This window comes from Hyperolius riggenbachi, chromosome 11, assembly GCF_040937935.1.
Source record: "Hyperolius riggenbachi isolate aHypRig1 chromosome 11, aHypRig1.pri, whole genome shotgun sequence".
NCBI classification, from domain to species: domain Eukaryota; kingdom Metazoa; phylum Chordata; class Amphibia; order Anura; family Hyperoliidae; genus Hyperolius; species Hyperolius riggenbachi.
In genome coordinates this window covers 112,767,839-112,793,216 of record NC_090656.1, presented here as the reverse complement: position 1 = coordinate 112,793,216, position 25,378 = coordinate 112,767,839, and the positions used below count along the sequence as shown (strand labels likewise).

The window sequence follows — 25,378 nt, the reverse complement described above, 5'->3', positions numbered from 1 at the left end:
GTTGCTGGCTGCTATGGGGGGGTGGGGTGGGGGAGAGAGAGGTGCTGGCTGATGTGGGGGGGGGGATGGGGGAGAGAGAGTTGCTGGCTGCCACCACCCATACCTGGCCGGCGGCCATGATGCTACATATGCCTGGTGCTGGCTGCTGTGGGAGGGGGGGGGGGAATGGGGGACTGTCAGCGCGGGAGGTTTACACTGGCTGCAGGAGGATCGTCGCTGGAGGATCGTCGGGGAGCTGCGCGTCAGAGGCCGGCCAGGTGAGTGAATTTTTTTTTACAGGTTTATTTTCTGGTGAATGCTCCCACATAACGATTATTTTCTGGTGAATGCTGCGCGCATAACAATTATTTTATGGTGAATCAGAATTGCTTTATTTCGCCAAGCACGGCTGGGCCGTGCCCGGAATTGGATTTGGCACAGAGATTATGGCATAATAGAGTAACAAAAACGTAACAATGGAAGTAAGACAACAGAGGTTTACAGAGTCAGCAGCACGATGCAGAAATTCAACATCAGTAGTACTACTATACGCTCTAGCAGAGAACAGTGATCAGGGGCAGCAACAAACATGGTCAGATAACAGTTCGTAGACGGCTACAGGGGGAAGCATTTGTAGAGAGGGCAGAGTTCAAGAGTCTGACTGCCGTGGGAAAGAAAGTGTTCCTGCGCCTTGAGGTCTTGGACCGGATGGACCGAAACCTCCGGCCCGATTTGTGTCGACTGAAAATGCTCTCCACATAGCGATTATTTTCTGGTGAATGCTCTCCACATAGCGATTATTTTCTGGTGAATGCTCCCCACATAGCGATTAATTTCTGGTGAACGCTCCCCACATAGCGATTAATTTCTGGTGAATGCTCCCCACATAGTGATTATTTTCTGGTGAATGCTCCCCACATAGTGATTATTTTCTGGTGAATGCCCCCCACATAGTGATTATTTTCTGGTGAATGCTGCTCACATAACGATTATTTTCTGGTGAATGCTCCCCACATAGCGATTATTTTCTGGTGAATGCTGCGCACATAACGATTATTTTCTGGTAAATGCTCTCCACATAGCGATTATTTTCTGGTGAATGCTCTCCACATAGCGATTATTTTCTGGTGAATGCTCCCCACATAGCGATTAATTTCTGGTGAACGCTCCCCACATAGCGATTAATTTCTGGTGAATGCTCCCCACATAGTGACTATTTTCTGGTGAATGCTCCCCACATAGTGATTATTGTCTGGTGAATGCTCCCCACGTAGCGATTATTTTTTGGTGACTGCTCCCCACATAGCGATTATTTTCTGGTGAATGCTCCCCAAATAGGGATTACTTTCTGGTGAATGCTCCCCACATAGCGATTATTTTCTGGTGAATGCTGAGCGCATAACGATTATTTTCTGGTGAATGCTGCGCACATAACGATTATTTTCTGGTGAATGCTCCCCACATAGCGATTATTTTCTGGTGAATGCTCCCCACATAGCGGTTATTTTCTGGTTAATGCTCTCCACATAGCGATTATTTTCTGGTGAATGCTCTCCACATAGCGATTATTTTCTGGTGAATGCTCCCCACATAGCGATTATTTTCTGGTGAATGCTGCGCACATAACGATTATTTTCTGATGAATGCTCTCCACATAGCGATTATTTTCTGGTGAATGCTCTCCACATAGCGATTATTTTCTGGTGAATGCTCCCCACATAGCGATTAATTTCTGGTGAACGCTCCCCACATAGCGATTAATTTCTGGTGAATGCTCCCCACATAGTGATTATTTTCTGGTGAATGCTCCCCACGTAGCGATTCTTTTTTGGTGACTGCTCCCCACATAGCGATTATTTTCTGGTGAATGCTCCCCAAATAGCGATTACTTTCTGGTGAATGCTCCCCACATAGCGATTATTTTCTGGTGAATGCTCCCCACGTAGCGATTATTTTCTAGTGAATGCTCCCCACATAGCGATTATTTTCTGGTGAATGCTGCTCCCCACATAGCGATTACTTTCTGGTGAATGCTGCACACATAGCGATTATTTTCTGGTGAATGCTCCCCACATAGCGATTATTTTCTGGTGAATGCTCCCCACATAACGATTATTTTCTGGTGAAAGCTCCCCACATTGCTATTATTTTCTGCTGAATGCTCCCCACAGTGATTATTTTCTGGTGAATGCTGCGCACATAGCGATTATTTTCTGGTGACTTGGAGGGGTGTGGGAATGTTGGGGTGGAGGGTTCTGGAGAAATGTTTGGGTGGGAGGTCCGAGAGGTGCGTTGGGTTGGAAGGTCGTTGGTGGGGAGGGGGGGGGATATAAAAAATTTGCTATGGGGCCCAGTCATTTCTAGCTACGCCCCTGACTGCTCCCTTTATTGTCTGTATGCCTGGAACTAATCAGAGATAAGTTGCCGTTGATGGGGGTGACAAATTTAACCACTTAAGTACCAGCGGTCTCTGCCCCTTTAAGGACCAGAGAACGCTGGTACCAGAAAACGGCGAATACCAACGAATTTCCACACATAACCATCGCAACCACTGTCCACGTCACATGCCGGAAAACCACGGGCCACCCATTCTGCCGTCTCTATGATGGCAGAGTTCCTGTGAGCCGGTCAGGAGCCGCTTACATTAACTACTGACGGTGTCTATCAATGTAAGCCAATGGGAGTTGCTTACATTGATAGACGGGGTCAGGAGCCAATAAAATCGGCTCCTGACAGGCTCACGGGGCTTTGCCATCATAGAGACAGCAGGGCAAGTGAGATAGTGACGTGATTGGCAGTTGTGTCAAGAGTGCACGGCGTTGGTGAGTCAAAATCTACGCTCTGGCAGCCACATCAGCATCAAAACAGGTTGTAGATTTCAGTTAGCTTCATCCTTAACTGGTTAAGAATTTTTTTAACCTTTTCCTAAAAACCTGTATAACGGGGCAGGACCACCACACGTGCATAATGACCCAGGCTCTGTATGGCATTTCCAGTATCTGCAATTTTTAAAATTAGCCAACATGGTGTAAGATACCACATTGCCAAAAGTTTATAATTTATGAGTTGATATGCTTTGTGGATAGGGGCCCAAACTTTCTGAAATATATCTTCCCAATTTTGGCCATTTTTTACAACTCAGTACTTCACAGGTTTAATGGTTTATTGCTCAGTCATACAACTTAGCACCCAAATTAATTTTATCCCCTTTTCTTCCAACTAATAGAGCATTCTTTTGGTGGTCTCTGATTGCTGCTACAATGTTTATTTATTTTTTTTATTGATAAAAGATGTTTTTATTTATTTCTTTTATCCCCCCCCCCCCCCCAAATTCACCCTAGTCTGCGATACCTATAATGCACTACACATACTGTACATAGGCATCAGCCTATGCATATGATTAGATTGGGAGCCGTTTGGAGGGACAGTTAGGGTAAGTGACAGGGAGGACCTCTGTACAGCGCTTCTCTAAATTGCAGCACTGTACACATAAATATTTGCTTTTTTAAAATAATTTCAGCCTGCCAGCTCTGATCGCGGCTAACAGGCTGATCGCTGCAGCCCCACTCTGTTTATTGCAGGGAATGCACGCTCGTGCGATCGCTCGTTCCCAAATCTCGTCTCTCGCGATGTCACACCACCAGGCATGACTGAGGAATGACAGAGCCACTCTGCAGCCGCCATCCTGCGTTAGGTGGTAGTAGAGTAGGTAAAGTGAACCGAGGAGCATTTTTGGCCCCCCAGGGAATCTCAATAGCACATTAAAAATATATGCTAACAGTGTGACTCATTATTAAAAAAATCCAATCTACCTCTTCTTTTTACACTTAAATGTCTGTTAGAGGCTTTTATTACCCAACTTTCATGGCCTGTTGTCCACACAAAGAGCCTGCAGTAATTAGCAGTCGCAATGAGCGGGGGGAGGGGGTTGGGGTGTTAGGGATATAGGGCACTGTACTTCTACCAGTTTAGAGAAATCACACTTGATTACATTTAAACTTTCCCCCGGATAAATAAGGGCAGAGGGAAGGGGAGAGGGGGGGGGGGGTGGGGGGAAGCTGCTTGGATCCCTCTAAGATGGTTTCTTGCTGCCAGGTAACTACAATGTGGGTCAAACAATGCCAGCCAGCTGCATTGAATTGGAAATGGAAGGTGCTTTCTGGTCAGTGACTGGATGAGAAAGCCAAACCAGTGTACACACATATACAATGCACTCCTGTCTGAGCTTTTATACCCAGCAAGTTCTGATGGGATTTTGGCTATATCTATCATTTGCATAAACAAATGGCAATTTGATCCTTTTTCTGTCCATTTCTATATTATGGTAAAAGAAGTTACTCCTAATCAACTGACAATCCAATAACTGAATTGATCACTGACTGAAAGGCAATATTGAATTGTGTGTACCTGCCCTAAGAAGAGTAAAACCTAGTACCCACTTGCAATTATGATTGGCCAATCACTGACCAATTTTTTCATCTCAGATGAAACAGATATTGAATACTTTGAGCAGATTGTGTGGGTAAACCCTCATATTACATGGAGGTGGTAATATTGGTCAGTGATTGGCCAATCATAATTTAAAGTGGGTACCAGGCTTTACTCTTAGGCTGGTTTCACAGTGGGACGTTACAGGCGCACGTTAGAGCAGCCAGTAACGCACCCCACCGCACAGCAATGAAAAATCAATGGGCTGTTCACAGTGCCCACGTTGCGTTACAGTGTAACGCTGCGCCATAATATAACGTACTGCATGCAGTACTTTGTAAGCGGCTGAGCCGCGTTAGACTGTTTGCACATGCTCAGTAACGTTGGGGAGGAGCGGAGAGCGGCCAGGCACATGGCTAATTAATATTCACTGCACTCAGTGACGTGCAGTGTTTACTTCCTGGAGCGGCCGCTCTGTGCGGCGATTGGCCGGCGGGACCACGTGATGCCGCATGCGTCCAAGAGTGCGCATCACGGACGCCAGAGTGAGCTGCACAACGCGGCTCACTCTGACGTCCAAAGCAGGGAGCACCAGGCGTTGTGTTAGGGGCACGTTATGCGACCATAACGTCCCCTAAAACGCAACGTCCTGGTGTGAAACCAGCCTAAGGGCAGGTACACACAAGGCAGCAGAGAGGGCCAATAGGGTTTGAATACTATGAGCAGATTGTGTAGGGAAACCCTCATACTACATTGAAGTGGAAATAATGGCCAATGAAATATGGATGTGTGTTCCAGGCCTGGTACACACTTTCGATTATGATTGGTCAATCACTAGCCAATTTTACCACCTCCATGTAGTATGAGGGTTTACCTACACAGTCTGCTGATAGTATTCAATATCTGTTGGTCCTCACACTACACGGAGGTGCTAAAACTGGTGTACCAGGCATTAGCTTTGAATAGTGTAGACCGAGTTGAAAAATGTCTAGGAATTTCTACTGCCTTCTGTATCCCCATTCCAGAGATTATCCATCACGTCCCATCCCTTAGAGCCTGGTACACACTTTCAATTATGATTAGCCATTCACTGACCAATTTTACTACAGCGATGTAGTATGAGGGTTTACCTACAAAATCCTCTCATAGCACCCAATATCTGTTGATCCTCATACTACATGGAGGTGGCAAAATTGATCAGTGATTGGCCAATCATAATTGAAAATGTGTACCAGGCTTTGGATCTCAATGGATTGTAGAAAAAAAAAATCCGACCAATGTATCACACAATTTCTCCAATTATGAACAGAAAAGATTGAAAAATCTGAAAAAAAATTGCTTGGGCGATGGGTCTATAAATCAAGATACTTACGATTTACCCTACAACACCCATTTGGTTTTCATAAAAATTGTTCAGAAAATTCCACCTCTCCAATCTTATTTTATTAAAAAAAAAAGGGAATTCAATCAGATTTCTTGACCAAATAAAAAAAAGTTTACATTTTTTTTCTGTATGATCGAATTGCCATAAAATGATATCATGTGAGGCCATCTTAAGTCCATTTCATAACACCGGACAATTTCATCGCATCGCAATGCACTGATATTTCTATGGGGCTTACACATGGAGAGAGGTGTGGTGGATTACAATGCAGTAACGCACAGCATGCTGTGAATTTTCAGGGCAAAATATGCATTTACACATGGGGCTTGATTCACTAAACCATGTTAAGACAAATATCACACCTCATCAAAGATATAACACGTTATCAAAGTTATCACACGTTATCAAAAGTTATCACACTTTATCAAAATTAACACGCCTTATTAGAGTAGCATAGAGAGAGCTATGAACTTATACCTGCTAATTGGCAATGGCACTCGTCCTGCCCTGAGCCCCTGCGGGTTCGTAGCGTTCGCTATGCTACTCTGATAAGTCGTGTTAACTTTGATAACGTGTGATATCTTTGATAAGGTGTGATATTTGTCTTATCACGGTTTACTGAATCAAGCCCTTAGAGTGAGAAATACTTTCTATGTACTGTATGCCTCACTGTATGCATGGGCATAGCAATCACCTCTGCAACCCCTGCCATTGCAGGGCCCTACTTCTCCCTCTCCCCAACTGCAAGTGCAGCCAATTAGCAAAACAATCTCCCCTTTAGATCACAAAAACTGTCCCTGCCACCTCCTCCCACCATGCAGAGTAGCAGGAGCATCTGTAATTTTTTCCTGCATCCAGAGGCTGCTTAACAGCAGAACACTCTCTGCTGCCATTCGCCAGCTCCTGATAGCGTGACCTGCATGGGGTTCGGGGACCAAAGGGGTCGCATGCTATCATTTCTGCAGGGGGGCCCTATAAAGTCTAGTTACACCCCTTACTGTATGGTCACAACGCTACCACGGGGTGCGACTTTTTGGCTCCGTTGTTTTGCAACTTGATGGCAACCCAGCTTACACAGTGTGAAAGCGCCCCTTAACATTAATATCCCAGGGGTATACCTAGAAATTCTGCTATGCCATGGGACTGTAATATGTGACTGAAAGAGAGGCGTCCTTTGACAATACAATTTTATTTGCACAATCCTACTAAGGGCTCATTTCCACTTGCAGCGCAGGTGGCCGTGCATCAGCATGGCTCTGCATTGTATGAGGTCATTCTCCCAAAGACGCTTGCGATTCCATTCATTTACAATAATTATTATTATTATTTATCTATAGCGCCAACATCTTCAGCAGCGCTGTACAGAGTATATATTCTTGCCACTTCACTGTCCCACAGAGGGGCTCACAATGTAATCCTTACCATAGTCATATGTCTATGTATGTATCGTGTAGTTTATGTATCATAGTCTAGGGCCAATTAAGGGGAAGCCAATTAACTATCTATGTTTTTGGAATGTGGGAGGAAACCGGAGTGCCCGGAGGAAACCTACCAGACACTGGGAGAACATACAAACTCCTTGCAGATGTTGCCCTGGCTGGGATTCAAACCGGGAATTCAGCGCTGCAAGGTGAGAGCGCTAACCACTAAGCCACCATACAATGAATGGGATAGCTGCGCAAAATGTGTGCAACCATGCGCTGTGATTCAGTGGTAAATCGCAGCGCATGTATGGAAACATCAGATCAGTGCAGTCTACGCACTCTCGGATGTCCCTGCGATCGGGTTTCCAAAAGCGCGGCTAAAATTGCGCGTATGGAAACAAGCCCTTAAGCTGGCCATACAGTACTGAGTTATAACTCAATTTTGTTTTCAAACGATATAAAGTTCAATTATTTCACGATCGACTAGAGACCAACATTACGGATCAATCTTTCAACCAATTTTAGCCCTTAATATCAATTGTAAAATATCGATTGAAAATGTTTAATCAACTTCAGTTTACAACTGACTAGATGTTTTGTCTTATGAAATGTCTATTTGGGCAAAAAAAATTGAATTGATGGCTACCATAAAGGTGGCCACTAACGATACAATTTGCTGAGCAATTGTTTATGAACGATCGGAAATTATCATTTGGGAGCACTAAGGCTTCATTTCCATTGCAACGCAGAGACGGGGGGTGGGGCGGAGATTGCAATCCCATTCATTATACTGAATGGGATCGCTGGCGCAATTGCCCCAAAATGCCTGTGAATCAGAAGTGAATTGTAGCGCATGTATGGAAACAGCAGACAGTGCAGTCTATGCACTGTCTGCTGTCCCTGCGATTGCGTTTCCATAAGCGCGCCTAAAAGTGCGATATAGGGAAACGAGCCCTTACGGACAAAAAAATCTCCTATCCAAACCAGTCAGATTATTGATATCGATCCAATTTCATTAACCTGATCAATTTCATTAATCTGATTGGTTAGGAGATGTTTGTCGATTAGTTGTCCCAAATGATTATTTTGGATAGTTCATATGAAGAATCTTTCTTAAACGATCGTTAGGCAAATTGTATCGTTAATGGCCACTTTAAATCTATGTAGCAGAAGGGTAAACTGGCTGAATATACTGTGTACAGATACTTTAGGCAGTCTGTCATAATACATTGATGTGTGTGGTTTGATTGTACAATGAAAATTGTATTGCCAATGGGCACCTTTAAATCCGGGCATTCAGAAAATAATTCTGTTCAGCACGCATTGAAGTATATATGGCAATACAGCAGATACAATTGTGTCATTTATCACTGATACACATGAGCTCACTGAGAGTGATTTATATGTAATGTTTGATTCTCCTATTCCCAGAATGAGGCTGAAATGAAAGGTTTTGAGCACAGGCAGGCCATGAAGGTGGTCTTCTTAATTTAACAGCTCCCCCCTCAGACACATATATACACACAAGGGAACATCTCCAAATTCTGCAGTCCAGCTTGCTCTATAATTAGTGAGTAAGTTGAGCTAAAACCCTGGTGTGCCCCCTCCACTATAACCTGTGCGGAGCAGCTGTTCCTGTGCTTCGGCCTGCCCCTTGTGAGTGCCACTCCTCACCCCCTCACAGCCTGGCCAATCCTAGTGGGGTGCAGATCACATTTCCATATAATTGCAAGACATAACCAGGCCGGTGGGTGATTGAAAAGTCTCACAACTGCTCCGACCCCCAGTGCTGCTCTCTGCATTCAGGTAAGAACAGGGTGAGGGGTGCCTGAATGGATTCCCCTTTCAGCAAGGGGCAGTATCACTTGTGTGAAGAGAGGGAGGCAGCACCTACAAAGGCTTGTAACTCTACAGGTCCTTCTTCTGCTGGCCATATACCATACAATCTTGATTGTACTATCTTACCACATCTATATAACGTAACAGCGACCGATTGAGGACCCTTTCAACAGATTTTTTCAAGTCAGCTCTAGTACTACATAAGAGTGGTCAAATTGGACTCAACTGTACAATCAAGATTGTATGGTGAGTGGCCAGCTCTACAGTGACTCGAGGCAAAGCAATATGGATCTTCTGAGGATCATGTACAGATATAAACCTGTTATGTACTTCCTGTCAGAACACTGGAATGAGATTGATGATGACAGAGTTATCCTGGGCTGCCAAGGTCATCATGCATGCCAGTGTCACCGTCACACAGTGTGACAATGTGTTGCTGCACCTCCCTTATCCCCGGAGAACTAAACCATTCAAGGGAGAGTGAGCTCATAATACTCCTATTTATTAGTAAGATCCCTATTATAATCCTGGAGATCTGTATAGGGCTCTGCAGTACAGGAATCCTGGCTAAGCCAAGGGGGGCAAGCCTGGTGTCATTAGTGTGATCCTGTGCTAATCTAGCTGCTGTCTGTGTGTTGTGCCACACGAATGCTTTGTCTGGGCTGCCGCTATCTGCCTGTCTATCAACCTGGCATGGTTGTATTAAAATATTGACTGCTCCTGACTGGCAATCATTTTGTAACTGACCTGAGTCATATTAGACTACAGTGAGGACTAGCAGTTGCGTGACTGTAGTCACATTGATGCACCTGTAGTGAGAGCATTTTGTGATAAATCCAAGGTAATTTTAGTTTATTCCCCAAAAAAGAATAAATCACAGTATGAGGCCAGGTTCACAGTGCCCAGTTGTGTTGCAGAATAATTCTGCATGTCAACTCACTGCCCATACAGTTCTATGGGCCAGTTCACAGTAACGGATAGCGTTATTCTAACTCGCTGCATGCAGGCTTTGTATTAAAGTCTATCGCCAATCGACATTGCAGTTCACAGTCATTATAATGCATTATAACACTGTGTGTTGTGCAACTGACCACTGTGAACCTAAACTCAGTGTCTGTAGGTGTCTGAAGACACACATTTCACTAACCTTTCAGTAATATTATCCAAGGTGAGGGTTACACTTTCTACTGAATAGCAGGTAATATCTTAATCACACCAGGCCAGGTAACGAATGTTGGTGATCAGGTGCATTACACTGCAACCAGATAGCACTGGTTCCCCGACAGCAAGCATGCACTTCAATCAATCACGTGAGCTGGTCTTTAGCAAATCCCCCCCCCCCCCCCCCCCCCCAATTTCCTGCTATGAAGAGAAAGTTTGTGGTTTCAGTGAAAAACCTAATCTTAGAATGTTCGTGCTGGTTTGTCTTTTGTAGTGGGCCATCAAGCTGAGAATAGTATTCTGTGATTTGCTGTAGAAGGGCAATGTCTAGATTTAGGGAGAACAGTCTCTGTAAATGCTGATTGAGTACCGTATTCGCTGATGTGTCGAGAGTGCGAGTGTGTGTGTTAAAAAAGGAACAAGAGGCAATTCTTCAAGGCACTGATATATTTCACAGGCAGCAGGGTTATGATGAGTGGGATTACTGAAGGTTTATTTTATATACATATCACACTCTGTAGTGATAGTTTGTCATTTCTGTTTAAAATACTGTGAGCTGTGTTGTAGATCTTTTAAACTTGTAGTGAGAGGGACATGGAAGGAGCCATTGCTGACTATGCTTTACAAAAAGCCACTTGCCTGGCTACTGTGCTTTTCTGATCCTTTCTGTGGAATATCTTGTAATTCAAACATCTAAATGAGTATGAAGATCAGATTTGACTGTGCTGGCTGCGTGCTTGTTCCTTATACCTATATGAGTATGAAGATCAGATGTGACTGTGCTGGCTGTGTGCTTGTTCCTTATACCTATAGTATGAAGAATAGATGATGTGATTGCACTGGCTGCATACTTGTTTCACACACTATATGAGTGTGAAGAACAGGTGTTGTTGCTGCACTGGCTACATTCTTGTTCCTCACACCAATAGGAGTATGAAGATCACATGCTATTACTATGCTGGCTGCATACTTGTTCCTCATATCGATAGGACTAAGAAGATGAGATGTTCTGACTGCACTGGCTGCGTGCTTGTTCCACATATCGATAGGAGTATGAAGAACTGGTTGTGACTGCACTGGATGCATGCTTGTTCCACATATTGATAGGAGTGTGAAGATCAGATGTTGTGACTGCACTGGCTGCGTGCTTGTTCCACATATTAATAGGAGTATAAAGATCAGATGTTGTGACTGCACTGGATGCATGCTTGTCCCACATATTGTTAGGAGTATGAAGATCAGTTGTTGTGACTGCCCTGGCTGTGTGCTTGTTCCACATATCGATAGGAGTATGAAGAACTGGTTGTGACTGCACTGGCTGTGTGCTTGTTCCACATATTGATAGGAGTATGAAGAACAGATGTTGTGACTGCACTGGCTGCGTGCTTGTTCCACATATCCAATAGGAGTATGTAGAACTGGTTGTAACTGCACTGGCTGCGTGCTTGTTCCTCATACCTATAGTAGTATGAAGATCAGGTATTGCGATTGTACTGGCTGCATACTTGTTCCACATACCTATACTAGTACGAGGAACAGCTGTTGTGACTGCACTGGCTGAATACTTGTTCCATACACTATATGAGTTTGAGGAACAGCTGTTGTGACTGCACTGGCTACATACTTGTTCCAGGAACAGTTCATACACTCACAAAGCTTTTGAAATTAGCCTCAGAGGCAGGAAATCTGGATTTATCAAAGAGAATAATGATGGCTGCCTCGATATTGCATTCACTGAAGGCTTCTTTTAATTCTCTGAGCCGACGACATGAAGAAAAAGCTGTGCGTGATTTGTTAAGATCAGCTGTTCTTTCCTGGTGACAAGTGTCATTGTAAAAGACTATAGGTCAGAGAGGAGGTGTTGTGGCTCTTGAGCTCCCTCAGCTCCTCACACTGAGATAATTCTGGCATGTTGATGTCTCCTGTAAGCTTTATGTGGGACTGGAAGCCATGTGGGAAAATGTGATTACATTCAGCATCATAAGAAGCGTATCCCTCTGATGCGCTCCTCAGGTGTGTGGGGAGTGACTCTAAAGGGCACCAGGCAAAAAGGAAGCCAGTTTGATAAACAAATTGCAGTCATCTGAGAAACACACACCTCTCAGGCGGATTAGACACCCCATAACCTAAATGTTAATAGAACATCCTGCTGCCATCATATTGTCCCAGTACCCCCCTCCCAGGTCCTAATCACCTTTAAAGGACATTCCCAGGGTTCCCAGAATAGACAAGAATGCCCAGTTGTCCGTCTCTCGCCCCAGCCCGCCCCGCTTTGACATCTCATGTAACATCTGAGTCACGCAAAATACAGCCATAGACGCCCAAGTTTTCCTTACAGGGTGGGAGACCTAAATTAAGCCACCAAGTGACATTGGCCTGGAGGCTGGTGCCACATTACTGGAGGTTTAATGCCTACAGAGTTAGTGCTAAGGGGAATTTTCAATATATTTAGAATAGATCTCAAAGCACAGTAAAAGCGGTACAGTGCTGTTGCTATGTGACACCCATTCGAGTTCTGGAAATTTTTGGTTCACTTTGTAAAATATTTGTGCAGCTGTTGTCATTGCGTTGTAAGATTTAGGAGCTTAAATGGCTTATATGCCAGATATATACTTTAAGATACAAGGCTCTGATGTACGAACAAAAAGAATAGGACGAACAGTACTAAAACCATGACAACAGGAAAAGGAGCGAACCAAACTTATGTAAAATAATAAAAAATAATGTAGACATCCGATCCCAAATATAGTTTATTGAGCACAATCAGACAACGCGTTTCGGGGGAGTAAATCTCGCATCATCAGGTCAATATAGTGCCTGTGGTTGCAGTAAGAGGAGCTAACAGCGCCTCAATCAGCTCCTAATTCATAGATCTCAGTAGAGAGAAGCATGTGTAGCTGTATTCTTAGGTCTACCCATTACAAATTCGATTGCTTTACATGTTGGATTGTAACTAATTCACACTCCCGCATATGTAGCAGAGGGAGCGAGTTTCCATGGCTATGAGGCCCAGTAAGCAATGTTGGCAAGCAATTATCACTGGTGGAATCACCAAAGTATTTAAAGCCAATGAGAAGCCAAAAAACAAACAAGCAAACAGATACTGACTTAAAGAGACTCTGTAACCTCAAAAACATCCCCTGGGGGGTACTCACCTCGGGTGGGGGAAGCCTCCGGATCCTAATGAGACTTCCCACGCCGTCCTCTGTCCCACGGGGGGTCTCGCTGCAGCCCTCCGAACAGCCGGCGACAGACTCGACTGTAAAATCAATATTTACCTTTGCTGGCTCCAGCGGGGGTGCAGTGGCTGCTTTCCGCTCCAAACTACACGGAAATACCCGATCTCAGTCAGGTCCGCTCTACTGCGCAGGCGCCGGAAACTTGCGCCTGCGCAGTAGAGCAGACCCGACGGCGATCGGGTATTTCCGTGTAGTTCGGAGCCGACAGCCGTCAGAGCGCCTGCGCAGGAGCCGGGAAGGTAAATAATGACGTCATCTTGTACGGAGGGCTGCAGCGAGACCCCCGTGAGACAGAGGATGGCGTGGGAAGCCTCATTAGGATCCTGAGGCTTCCACCCCACCCGAGGTGAGTACCGCCCATGGGATCTTTTGATGTTACAGATCCTCTTTAAGGAGAGGGAAGGCAATGGGTCCTATAGAGTCTTCCCGCTCCTCTCAAGGTCCCCACATTCCAGTGCTGGCTCCCCCAGTGGCAGGAAGCTTTGTATGTCTTCGTGGGCCCGAGTGTTTCTGAAGACGGGCAGCTCTGTACTGTGCCTGCGCTAGCGGGCTCTCTCTCGTGCACTCACGCATGTGCAGTACAGAGCCGCCCGTCTTCTAGAGCACTCAGGTTCCCGAAGACATCCGAAGCCTCCTGCGGCAGGTATTCAAACAGGGGATGCAGCGCTGGAACGTGGGAACCGTGAGAGCAAAAGGAAATCTCTACAGGACCCAAAGCTTTCTATAGCCTTAGGTAAGTATCCGGTTTTATTTTTTTGACTGCCCATTAGCTTTAACAAGCTGCTGTGGTGTCCCAAATACCTGTCTGATTTGTCCTACCTACTGTACGTGATCATCAGCATAGGAGGAAAATGAGTCATGGTGCATTTTACTCTGGAACAAAACTACATTTTACATGTATGCATTTTAAATCTTACCATTTTTCCACAATAGTGGTTTGAGATCAAAAGATTTAACTCTTTGTCAGGATTTGCGTTATTGACAAAACACTGATTTTAAAGACAAACTGAAAGTCAGTGAACGAGTGCGGTTGCAGTGTGGAGGCGCAGGATGCCTTGCGCACGCACAGTAGAAAGGAGACTCTCGGGGGAAAAAGCCAAGCCAAGTTTCTCCATGCTACTGTGCAGGCATGAGGCGTCCTGCGGATGCGCAGTGCGAACAAGCTCGTTCATGGAGGGGAGTGTGGCCACACGCACCTTGACAAGCCCTTGTCATGGAGATTTGGGGGGGTCCCAATGCTGAATCGGTGGAGGCGTTTATCCAGAGGCTTTCCTCTACCGAGGTACTTATCTAAATGGGCCACCCTATTCCCCCTACGGGTACATTTTAAGTGAGCTAGTTAACTGGGCTACTGAACCATGATCAGTTATCACTGTGGTATTTGTAATCTTCCTGCTGAAACAGTCCTGTTACAGAACCCCCTTTTATGTCACAGAGAACCAGTGGCGTAGCTAAGAAGCTGTGGGCCCCAGTACAAATTTTGCATTGGGGCCCCCAAGCATGCTATACATAACAATTGATACAGCGCACCAAAACCAATCAAGGACAACCACAGTGTCACAGGTGCAATAAGGGGATGGGAAACAGTGTGTTAATGATAACTATTATTCAAAGCATATATAGAAAGGATTAGTACAAGCCCAGGACCTAAAAAGAGCTAATACTGTGGTTGACAATGGGCCCCATGGGGCCCCTCTATCCCAAGAGCCCCGATGCGGTTGCTACCTCTGCATCCCCTATTGCTACGCTACCGCAGAGAACCAGAACCACTAGGACGCTGTAAACACCCTAAGGGAACCAATGCTAAAGAAAATGTGATCTGAAAACAGGAACAGTTATGCAATAACCGTACATTTCACAATCTGACCTGAAAAGCACAGAATTAACCAGCTAGAAAGCTTTGGAGAAGTGAAACTCATTTTTTTCCTGCTGGCCTAGGCTGAGGAACCTCAGCATGTCATGGCAAATGACATCATGTAATTGGACTCATTTATTAAAGGGTACCTGAAGTGAGAGGAGTACAGAGGCTGCCATCTTCATTCTCAAATACACAATGCCAGTTGCCTGGCTACTTCTGGGCTGATGCTCTGCCTCTATTTAAGTCACTGGCCTATAATGGGCATGCAGATCAGATGCTTTGACTGGTCTGACTCCAGTGTGGGACTCAAAAACAACTAAAGCCAAAAGCTTAGCATGACAGCCAGGCAACTGTAATTGTTTATAGGGGAATGAAGATGGCAACCTTTGTATTCCAATCACTCTTCCTCTCTTTGTAAATGAGGTAGAATGATAACTAGGAAACAAATCTCTTAATTAAAAGCTTTATAAAAACAAAAAATAAGCAATAATAAACAATGTCTTCAGGGTAGAATCCACCTATTGCCCTGTATTGGTTTAGCTTTCCTATTGTCTGAGAAATGTTAAAATGATCTGTTTCTACTTATTCAATCAGGCAGCTTGCTAGACAGAGTGTAAAAACTATTAAAACTTTTGTAGCAGATAAGGACACATTGTTTAAAGGTATAATTTACAATAGTATTCATATGGGATATCCTATCCTATGACACTTCCAATCCTATGAGTTGGTTCTTTAACACTAGTAAAAAGGATGCAAAGACAAAGGATGTAGCTGTTACCCATAGCAACCATCAGTATATGAAAGTGGAAATTCTACTTACTGGTCAGTGGCAGTGCGGGCAACTGCATCATTCTTGTTAAAGTGGATATTGAGCCTGAAAACTAATTTGCATTGGTCCTCCTGTAAAGTAATGTTATAATTACCTGTACTGTCTTGTCCCTCGAAAGTCATCCCCAAAAACCCCAAATCAGCCAGTTTCTAGTGCGTAGCCCCGTCTCCTTAAACAAAAAGCCATTCTGTGTTTTCTCTATCTCAGTAGAGAAAACGGAATGGGGGGGATGGGGGTTCCAGGGGGCGTGGCTATGTGCCGGACACCAGCTTATTCAGTGGTTTTGGGGATGACTTTGGGGGACAAGACAGCACAGGTAATTATAACTTTTCCTTACAGGATGACCCATGCGAATCAGTTTTAAGACTCACTATCCGCTTAAAGGTTTTCTTTGTCATTTCTAAGTAAGGGTGCGTATACACATCCAATTGTGATTGCCCAATGATTGGCCATTTTTATGAGAACTTACCTACACAATCAGTCTATAGTATTCAAGATCTATTGGCTAATCAAAATGGAGTATAATTCAGTACAAATAAGTATATTGGCGTGTTCCTAAAATCTAAGGGCTACCATTGCTGAAATCCTTCTGAAACTTCTAATCGACTGGCTAGAATACTACTACTCATTTTGAGTAAGTTATAAAATATGTAGCGCAAGAATAATAACAACATTTTGGCCAGGGAACTGGTATATTCAGAAGGAAGTCGGCAATGTTTTTTTTTCATTTGTACGGAAGAGTAATAATGGTCATAACATTTCAGCAAGCAGCAAATTTTGTGTCCATAGGTCTTGTGATTTGCCTGGCCTCCATCGAGTATTTGTTTAATAAATTCTGGAGTTGCTGATGATCAGTTAAAGTGGACTCAAATTAAAAATACAAGATTTCAGAAATAAAATCTATTTTTTAAATTATAATAATAATACATAGCAGCCTTTTTCCAGTTGCATGATGACAAATATAAAATATTTTCCATTTATTGGAGGAACCCCTCCCTTCCTTTCATATTGCCGGGACAGAATCCGGCAAACTGGTGGAGTAGGTGGTGCCCGGCAAAGGAGGAATTGCTAATGTAATGGCTGCCACCTGTATAACCCTAGTTATGAAAAGAGAAGGGTGAAAAGTATGCACTGAAATGCTCATAGGCTTGAAGGAGTGTTTATTTATCTTTGTATGTGTCAGAGTGGTGCAACTGAATATTTTGTATTAAAAAAAGTTAGGTTTGGGTCCGCCTTAAGTGTGAGTTTATCAGTCAATCGGATAATTTAATTGTTAGCTCCTGAATCTGATTATGCCCTGCAAACCCTGATTAAAGTGGACCTGAACTCTTGCACAGAAACAGAAGGAAAACATAGAGAAATGCACCCTGTATGTATTCAGAGAGTTTATTCTGTCTAATTCCTCATCATCTGGGTCTAATCACAAGTTGCAATTTGATCTCTCCTCTGTGTCAGCTGACTGCCTGCCTCAGCAGAGAAGGCAGATAAGCTCATTTGAAAGCACAGGATGTAAACAATATGTCTGCTTCAATGAAAGCAAGAAATTGAAACACTGGAGATTTATTTTAGGATCTGTATCAGCTGTAACAAATAAGTGGTTTTCTTTAAAGGTTATTATGCTGTAGCGTATCTTTTAGAGCAGAGAGGAAGTTCTGAGATCAGGTCCACTTTAAAGTTTTGCCAACCCGGTTCCTATGGAACCAAAATATGCCATATACCAGTACTCCAATTTTATGGCAATCGCCACTAAAGAGCTGTACAGAAGACACCTATGTGCAAAGATCTTGGAGACACCATATGTGTTGTCTTATTTATAGCGTACAGCTGTTACTGAATTACTGCATAAATAGCAGTGATGCTTTGCTGGTGGTCGAGCCACACCACTACAAGAAAGGGACCCGAGGTGCTCACAGCGACAGATCATGATGAATATTTACACCACTGCATTCTCTAAGTTCCTTTGTGTTGGAGCGATTTACTAAGTCTACAATTTTTTTCTAAAGTTTCTCTTCCTCTCTTTCTCTTTCCAGCTGACCAAAAGCCATCATGTCTGACACAGAGGAAGTGTGAGTATCCAAAACAGCATGTGTTACTGAGTACACATCTAGATCTAATAAACAAGAAGAAATATACAGTACATTGCCTCCCACACATACACACAGATACTGACCTCTCGCCACTATGGTGGGGCAAAGACAACAGTTATGTTTATAGTCTCCCAATGCAGCCTTTTACATTTTCGAATTTGTGGTATAATGCTGAAGGGCGAGGTATGAGGTATTAGGCTTGCAGCATGCCCCAAAACAGACCTGACTGTATTATGAAAATATCCAGATTATTTATTACACTAAAGATCCCAAACTTAACCATGCCTGCTACATAAACCGAGGGCCTACCTAATACCTGGGGGCACATTAGGCTCCCTGTACTGTGGAAGAGAGAGGCACATATGCTACCTCCAATGTAGGGGCACATCTACCTACCTATACTAGGGGGATGGCACCATAGTATGGCAGCTTCGGCTCTTGGCTTTCAGACATTATCCCCCCCCCCCCCCCCTCCTTCCAGAACCTGTATGAGCAAAAACCAATTCCAAGTACAACCCCCCTTTGTACTTGGCAAAATAAATTATTCTGATGCTGGTCTACCTAATACTTGGAGCACATCTGGCTTCATATACTGGGAGCTACATATACAGGGAGCTACTTAGTACTGGCGGAGGGGAGGGGGGGGGGTGAAGGGTACCTGGGACTACCAGAACTGGGGAGGCTATCTTTAGAAAAATTTACTAAGGGGAGGTTTATGGCTACCTAATACTTGGGAGCAGTGGCGTAGCTAAGGAGCTATGGGCCCCGGTGCAAGTTTAGCATTGGGGCCCCCCAAGCACACTATACATAACAATTTATACGGCGCACCAAAACCAATCAAGGACAACCACAGTGTCATAGGTGCAGGAAGGGGATGGGAAACTGTGTGTTAATGCTCACTACTATACAAATCAACTATAGAAGTGAATATTATCACCACAGGACCAATAAAGAGCTAATACTGCGTTTGAAGGGTGGGCCCCTCGGGGCCCCTCTAGCCCAAGGGCCCCAATGCGGTGGCTACCTCTGCACCCCCTATTGCTACGCCCCTGCTTGGGAGGTACTACTGGCAATCTACTTGAAGGTGACAGAAGTACAAGTTGCGTGATTTTCACGTGACCACTACTCTTTGCAGCAAAACCAAAATATTTAAGACCACTTTAATGTACTTTCCTATCTATTGCTTTTCTTTTGGGAGGGGGCTCTAGTGTCATAAAAGTTTTGCATACACAGGATTAATGATGAAGGTGCCTTAACTACCAAACTGTGACCTAATTTGTCACAGTGTGAACTGGTACCCCACATTGTCAGTTCTACCATGGGTTATTATTATTACAAAAATTAGACACACGTGCGCGCCAATGCCCACACGTCGCACAGACGTGCGCGCGCACACTCCCGGCCGCCCCCTGTCTGTCCTGCTCCCGTCCACACAACAGCTGTCCCTGCGGCACATGCGCAGTACTGCATAGCAGGAACACACACACGGACATGGGATGCAGAGACACAGGGGTTTTATTAGGTAGGATTATTTTTATTATTATTATTGTGTATTTATCTAGAGCTGCCTTCTCTCAGGACTTTCCACAGTCTATAATCATGTCACTAACTGTAACAAAAATACTGTTATTCCTCCAGCTGATGTCACACTCTGACATTTAGCACCAGTACAGAGTCTCAAATTAAGTCACATAGGATGAGACAGCTGCCTAAACATTCAGGTCCAGTGATCAGCAATAATTGTATTGAATGTGTACATTTTAGTTCAAATGCATCCAGAATTTACATCAGCCGAACTTTACAGGGGGCTATTAAGATTGGGGAAATGCCAAACACTTCACTAACCAACTGCTGCCTAGATCAGCACTTCCAGTATCTGAAGCAAAGTTCTGGCTCCACCCCTGCAAATTTTGGTTCCCAACCGGAATTTGCATATTACTTGAATGTTTAGCTCATAAATTCCCCTCTGCGACAGAAGTAATTCATGGTGGTGGAAATCTTGAATTGAACGCTTTTCACTTTCTTAGGTATTTGTAGTTCACTCACACTATGCATGTCGCGTTGTGTTATAATTTAACAAACCTTTCCTATATTTGTTAAGTGGGATATGTAGCCTCTTTATAAATACATTATACTATTTATTTACTGCCTGCAACCTTACAGGTTATAATATTTTCCTGTAAATCCAGAAGAATTGGGACAATCAATACATACCTACAGTAAATCTAAAACAATCGCAACTTAAATAAGCACATTAAAGCCCCAGTGCTAAAATGACTAACCATCCCTTTCTTAGTAGAACTTGCAGTTGTATATAACAGTTCTATAAAGCATCATGTGCTAAGAATAGCTCTGTGGCGCTGCCTCCTGCAGGTGTTACCCCAAGCATCTGTCTGGTTTGCCTATGCTTAAAAACAGCCCCGATGCAGTATGCATTGCATTATGTGCACATTGCAAAGCAAATGTTAAGGGGTTGGCGCATGAAGCTACGACAATATTACTGTTTCTTCTGGCGTTACTAACATGCGGTACTGTTACTGTGGTACTGTAGTACTGCGGGTCATGCTAGAGGCGTAACTCGCTGTAACCTGCTGCTGGAAGGAACCGTGATATTACTGTATGATATTTGTGCACAGCAATATTACCGTAGCTTCATGACTCAATCCCATAGTTTGAATTGCAAATAACAACCAGAAGTCATAAATTGCATAACTGCCAATCAATCTTTCAGTACTCTGAAATGAATGCCATCTGTGTGCTTTAATGTTAAAGGATACCCAAAGTGACACGTGACATGATGAGATAGACATGTGTATGTACAGTGCCTAGCACACAAATAACTATGCCGTGTTCCTTTTTTTCTTTCTCTGCCTGAAAGAGTTAAATATCAGGTATTGAGATCACTCAATCTGTTTTCAGCTATTAAATATAACTAGGATTCGGGGCAAGTGTTTGACCTTGGCTCTGATTTTTGCTGACCCTGTGTTGATCAATCACTCCCAGAAAATGTCATACCCAGTGGATCAGCATTACAGCCAGCAAGCAGAAGGGCAGCAAAATCAGCTCCTGCTTTTCTATCGTGACACAGATACTAAATCTGTATGAATAACACCAAAGCCAATGGATGATACAGCTAGACCCAAACACAACCCATGCCAAATGCTCACCGGACAGAATCATACTTCACTTGTCTGGCTAAACTAAACTGCCTGCAATGCCAAGATGAAAGGTGTCGACTGTCGAATCACGAGCCTGCTCATCTTAAAGGATACCCGTACTGACATGTGACAAAATGAGATAGACATGTGTATGTACAGTGCCTAGCACACAAATAACTATGCTGTGTTCCTTTTTTTTCTTTCTCTGCCTGAAAGAGTTAAATATCAGGTATGTAAGTGGCTGACTCAGTCCTGACTCAGACAGGAAGTGTCTACAGTGTGACCCTCACTGATAAGAAGTTCCAACTATAAAAACACTTTCCTAGAAGAAAATGGCTTCTGAAAGCAAGAAAGAGGTAAAAAGGGGAATTTCTTATCAGTAAGGGTCACACTGTAGTCACTTCCTGTCTGAGTCAGGACTGAGTCAGCCACTTACATACCTGATATTTAACTCTTTCAGGCAGAGAAAGAAAAAAAGGAACACAGCATAGTTATTTGTGTGCTAGGCACTGTAAATACACATGTCTATCTCATCTTGTCACATGTCAGTACGGGTATCCTTTAAGATGAGCAGGCTCGTGATTCGACAGTCGACACCTTTCATCTTGGCATTGCAGGCAGTTTAGTTTAGCCAGACAAGTGAAATATGATTCTGTCCGGTGAGCATTTGGCATGGGTTGTGTTTGGGTCTAGCTGTATCATCCATTGGCTTTGGTGTTATTCATACAGATTTAGTATGTGTGTCACGATAGAAAAGCGGGAGCTGATTTTGCTGCCCTTCTACTTGCTGGCTGTAATGCTGATCCACTGGGAATGACATTTTCTGGGAGTGATTGATCAACACAGGTTCAGCAAAAATCAGAGCCAAGGTCAAACACTTGCCCCGAATCCTAGTTATATTTAATAGCTGAAAACAGATTGAGTGATCTGGGCAACTGCCTGGACTTATTAATTCCCACTCTGATCTATAATAAGAGTGTCAGAATACCTGGGGGCCTATTAATAAAGTATCAACATTATGCGTCAAGAGGCCAGGACACACTTGTAACCTAAAGGACACAAAAATTGAAAAATATAAAATACATACATACTGTATAAAGTGTACATTTCTTACAGAGTAAAATGCACTATACCTTACTTTTTCCTATGTCGCTGTCACTTACAGTAGGATCTGTCATGTTTTGACTAGTCCATCTCCTAGTGGGGGATTCTCAGTTACTGTATTTATTTTATAAAAGCACTTACTGAATGGCAGTTGTTCAGTCCAACTGACAAAATAGTGTACAAAGAAGTAGATAAGCTGGCTGACATCTTTGTATAGATCCTTTCCAGCAAGTGCTTTTGTAAAGAATTAAGTTAATACTTAGACTCTCCCATGAGGAGATGGACTAGTCTAAATCTGTCAGTTTTTCACTACCTACTGTAAGTGACATGAGAAAAAAAGCAATTTATACAGTTGTGGAACTCCAGTCTTCGAGGGCCATATCCTGCCAGTGTTTAGGGTAAACTGCAAAATGGAGAAGTGCGTTCTACTTGATGAACCACATAGGTGTATCTTACCTGATTCAATCCCATCAATTCATTTGATCTGTGCCAGAAATGTGTGAGGACCTCGGCCCCTGAGGACTGGAGTTTGACATCCCTGCTGTAGTGAACTTTACTCTGGGCAAAATATACTTTTTCCATGTTTGTATTTTAAATTTTACACTTTTTCACATTAGTGGTCCTTAAGCCACCCAAAACTATTTACATTGGTGTGTACAGGTGACCCCACCTCCCACAGACAGCTGATTGGCAAACATACTGAATGAAGAAAAGCCGACTGAACTTGATAATTGGATAATTATTATTGCAAGTGCGCACCTGGCTGATGGTCTGTATGGTGCTTTAATACATCTAAAACAAAATGTGGGTAATAATAAGTTTAGTGGCCCATATCAGGCACATGAGACTACTGGAGTCTGCCCATAGTGCATGCATTCTGCTCAGCTGCAAGCAGTTACTGCATATTGGCAATATCAGATCAGCCCAGGAGTAGCCAGGCCAGCTATTCAAGAAACGTAGGTTTTAGCTAAATGGAAGTGTTTGACATGTAAACTAACTTTGTTTCTTCCTCTCTCCTTCCTCTTCCTCTGCTCTGTGTGTGTCTTCCCTTTCTGTAATGTGTCCCTGTCCTGCCTGATGACCATGGCCTCTTGCGCTGCACCAGTGAGCAGGTGGAGGGTGAGTATGGAGCTGGTCTCCTCATGCATGCCTCAGTCTGCATCATCCTACTGCTGTGCTGTTCCCAAAAGTCAACCCAACGGAAAAAAAATCTGTGGCTTTCCAATGAACATCCAGCATGCACTTCCCCATCTACCTACAATCATGGAGAGTTACAGATTAACATAGATAGACCATAAGGGAATTGTGGAGGCCACTATCACTGACCTCCCAAGTTAAAACTCGAGGTATACGGTCACTGGGATGTTGATCAGATCTTTCTGTGACTTATACAGTATTCATCAGAAGTCTGCAATGGTAGCCCCCATTTTTCTCTTTTGATAAATGTACCCTTTGGCTCCTTACACACCGTGCTCAAAACAGTGCAATTATTTTTCAATCGCACCGTAACACTGCCGAAAGGTCACATCGTACCTTGACAGTGCGGCCATATAGTGAGGCATTCAGTTCCATTCAACTATGCCTCACTCCCCGTGTAAACGCACACATTGTACTGTTAATGCACTGCATGCAGTGCACTCCTGAATCGGTACCCACAGCACCAACGCCACACCACAATCAGTGTGATAGCCCGTAGGACTATCATTGCTTCTGCATTGGGATGCAACATTGTTGTACAAAGGCCGAAGTGTGAAAGGACCCTGTGGGTTGGTCAGAGCAATAATAACAACGATGAACTGGTTGACTGCTTGATATGGAATATTTCCTTGCACATATAGTAAACCAATGTTTCACTGAGTTTGCATTGTGCTTACATAAGGATTGTGCTTACATAAGGGACTGCCTGCTCGATACAATGAATGAAGATGATGGATCTTTGCTTATGAAATAGTTTCATGAAATGCATTTTGCTCATCAGTTTTAATCTATTTTAATCTACATTTAACTCTTTCTCAAATCCTTGTGTCTTCTTCCATCTAATGGTATTACAGTGTTACACTCCCTCTAGCACACCCACCAGTGTCAGCAGGGCAGGTTTTATGGACATCCTAAAGAAAGCACAGATGTAGCACAGCTTGTCACCCCCTGAACCTGTCCAAGCCCATCCATTCTGACAAGCTGCTATTTTAGGTGGCTGCCAAAATTGGAGCTACAGCTCATTAAGTAGAGGTGACTTGTTGGTAACATAATACTTACTGCCAATCACTTGTGCTGACATGACATAAATTCAATACCATGGCTAGACAAGTGTTAGTGGCAATTTTAGCAAGCAATCATATTCTAACTTGCTGCACCACGGTAAAGGGAGCCTGAACTAGGAAGGATATGGAGGCTGACATACTGTAGTTATTTCCTTTTGAACAATGCACATTGCCTGGCTCTCCTGCTGATCCTCTGCCTCTAATGCTTTTAGTTATAGACCCTGAACAGCATAAAGATCAGAGGTTTCTGCCAAAACTCTGACAAGATTAGCTGCATGCTTGTTTCAGGTTGGTGATGATTTAGAGACTACTGAAGCCAGGGAGATCAGCAGGGCTGCCAGGGAACCGGTATTGTTTAAAAGGAAATAAATATGGCAACCACCCTATCCATCTCACTCCAGCTGTCCTTTAAGTCAAATGTGATATCTTTAACCATAACACTATCTAGTTTACTAACTGCCAGTAAATGAACAAGTTATTTTAATTAGTCAGTTGACCGGAACCTAGATATGGAATATGTGGATTTGCAGATTCTTTCTGCACCCAGGACAGGAGTACAGATATACAGATGCTGCATCCAATAAGGAGAGATCACCTGGGTGGTGTAATATATTGGAGATTCATCTG

At 43.6% G+C, this 25,378-nt stretch overlaps 1 protein-coding gene across 2 annotated transcripts in view; it reads left to right on the top strand.

Annotated features, from left to right (window-relative positions):
- Positions 1 to 8,935: 8,935 nt before the first annotated feature.
- Positions 8,936 to 25,378, top strand: part of TNNT3 (troponin T3, fast skeletal type) — a 66,530-nt gene continuing 50,087 nt past the window's right edge. For both annotated transcript variants that reach the window (XM_068260668.1, XM_068260667.1), the window contains exons 1-3: positions 8,936 to 9,021; positions 18,172 to 18,207; positions 23,596 to 23,609. In XM_068260668.1, coding sequence (XP_068116769.1) covers positions 18,188 to 18,207; positions 23,596 to 23,609 — 34 coding nt within the window. In that variant the 5' untranslated portion in view covers positions 8,936 to 9,021; positions 18,172 to 18,187. The remainder of the gene's footprint in view (positions 9,022 to 18,171; positions 18,208 to 23,595; positions 23,610 to 25,378) is intronic.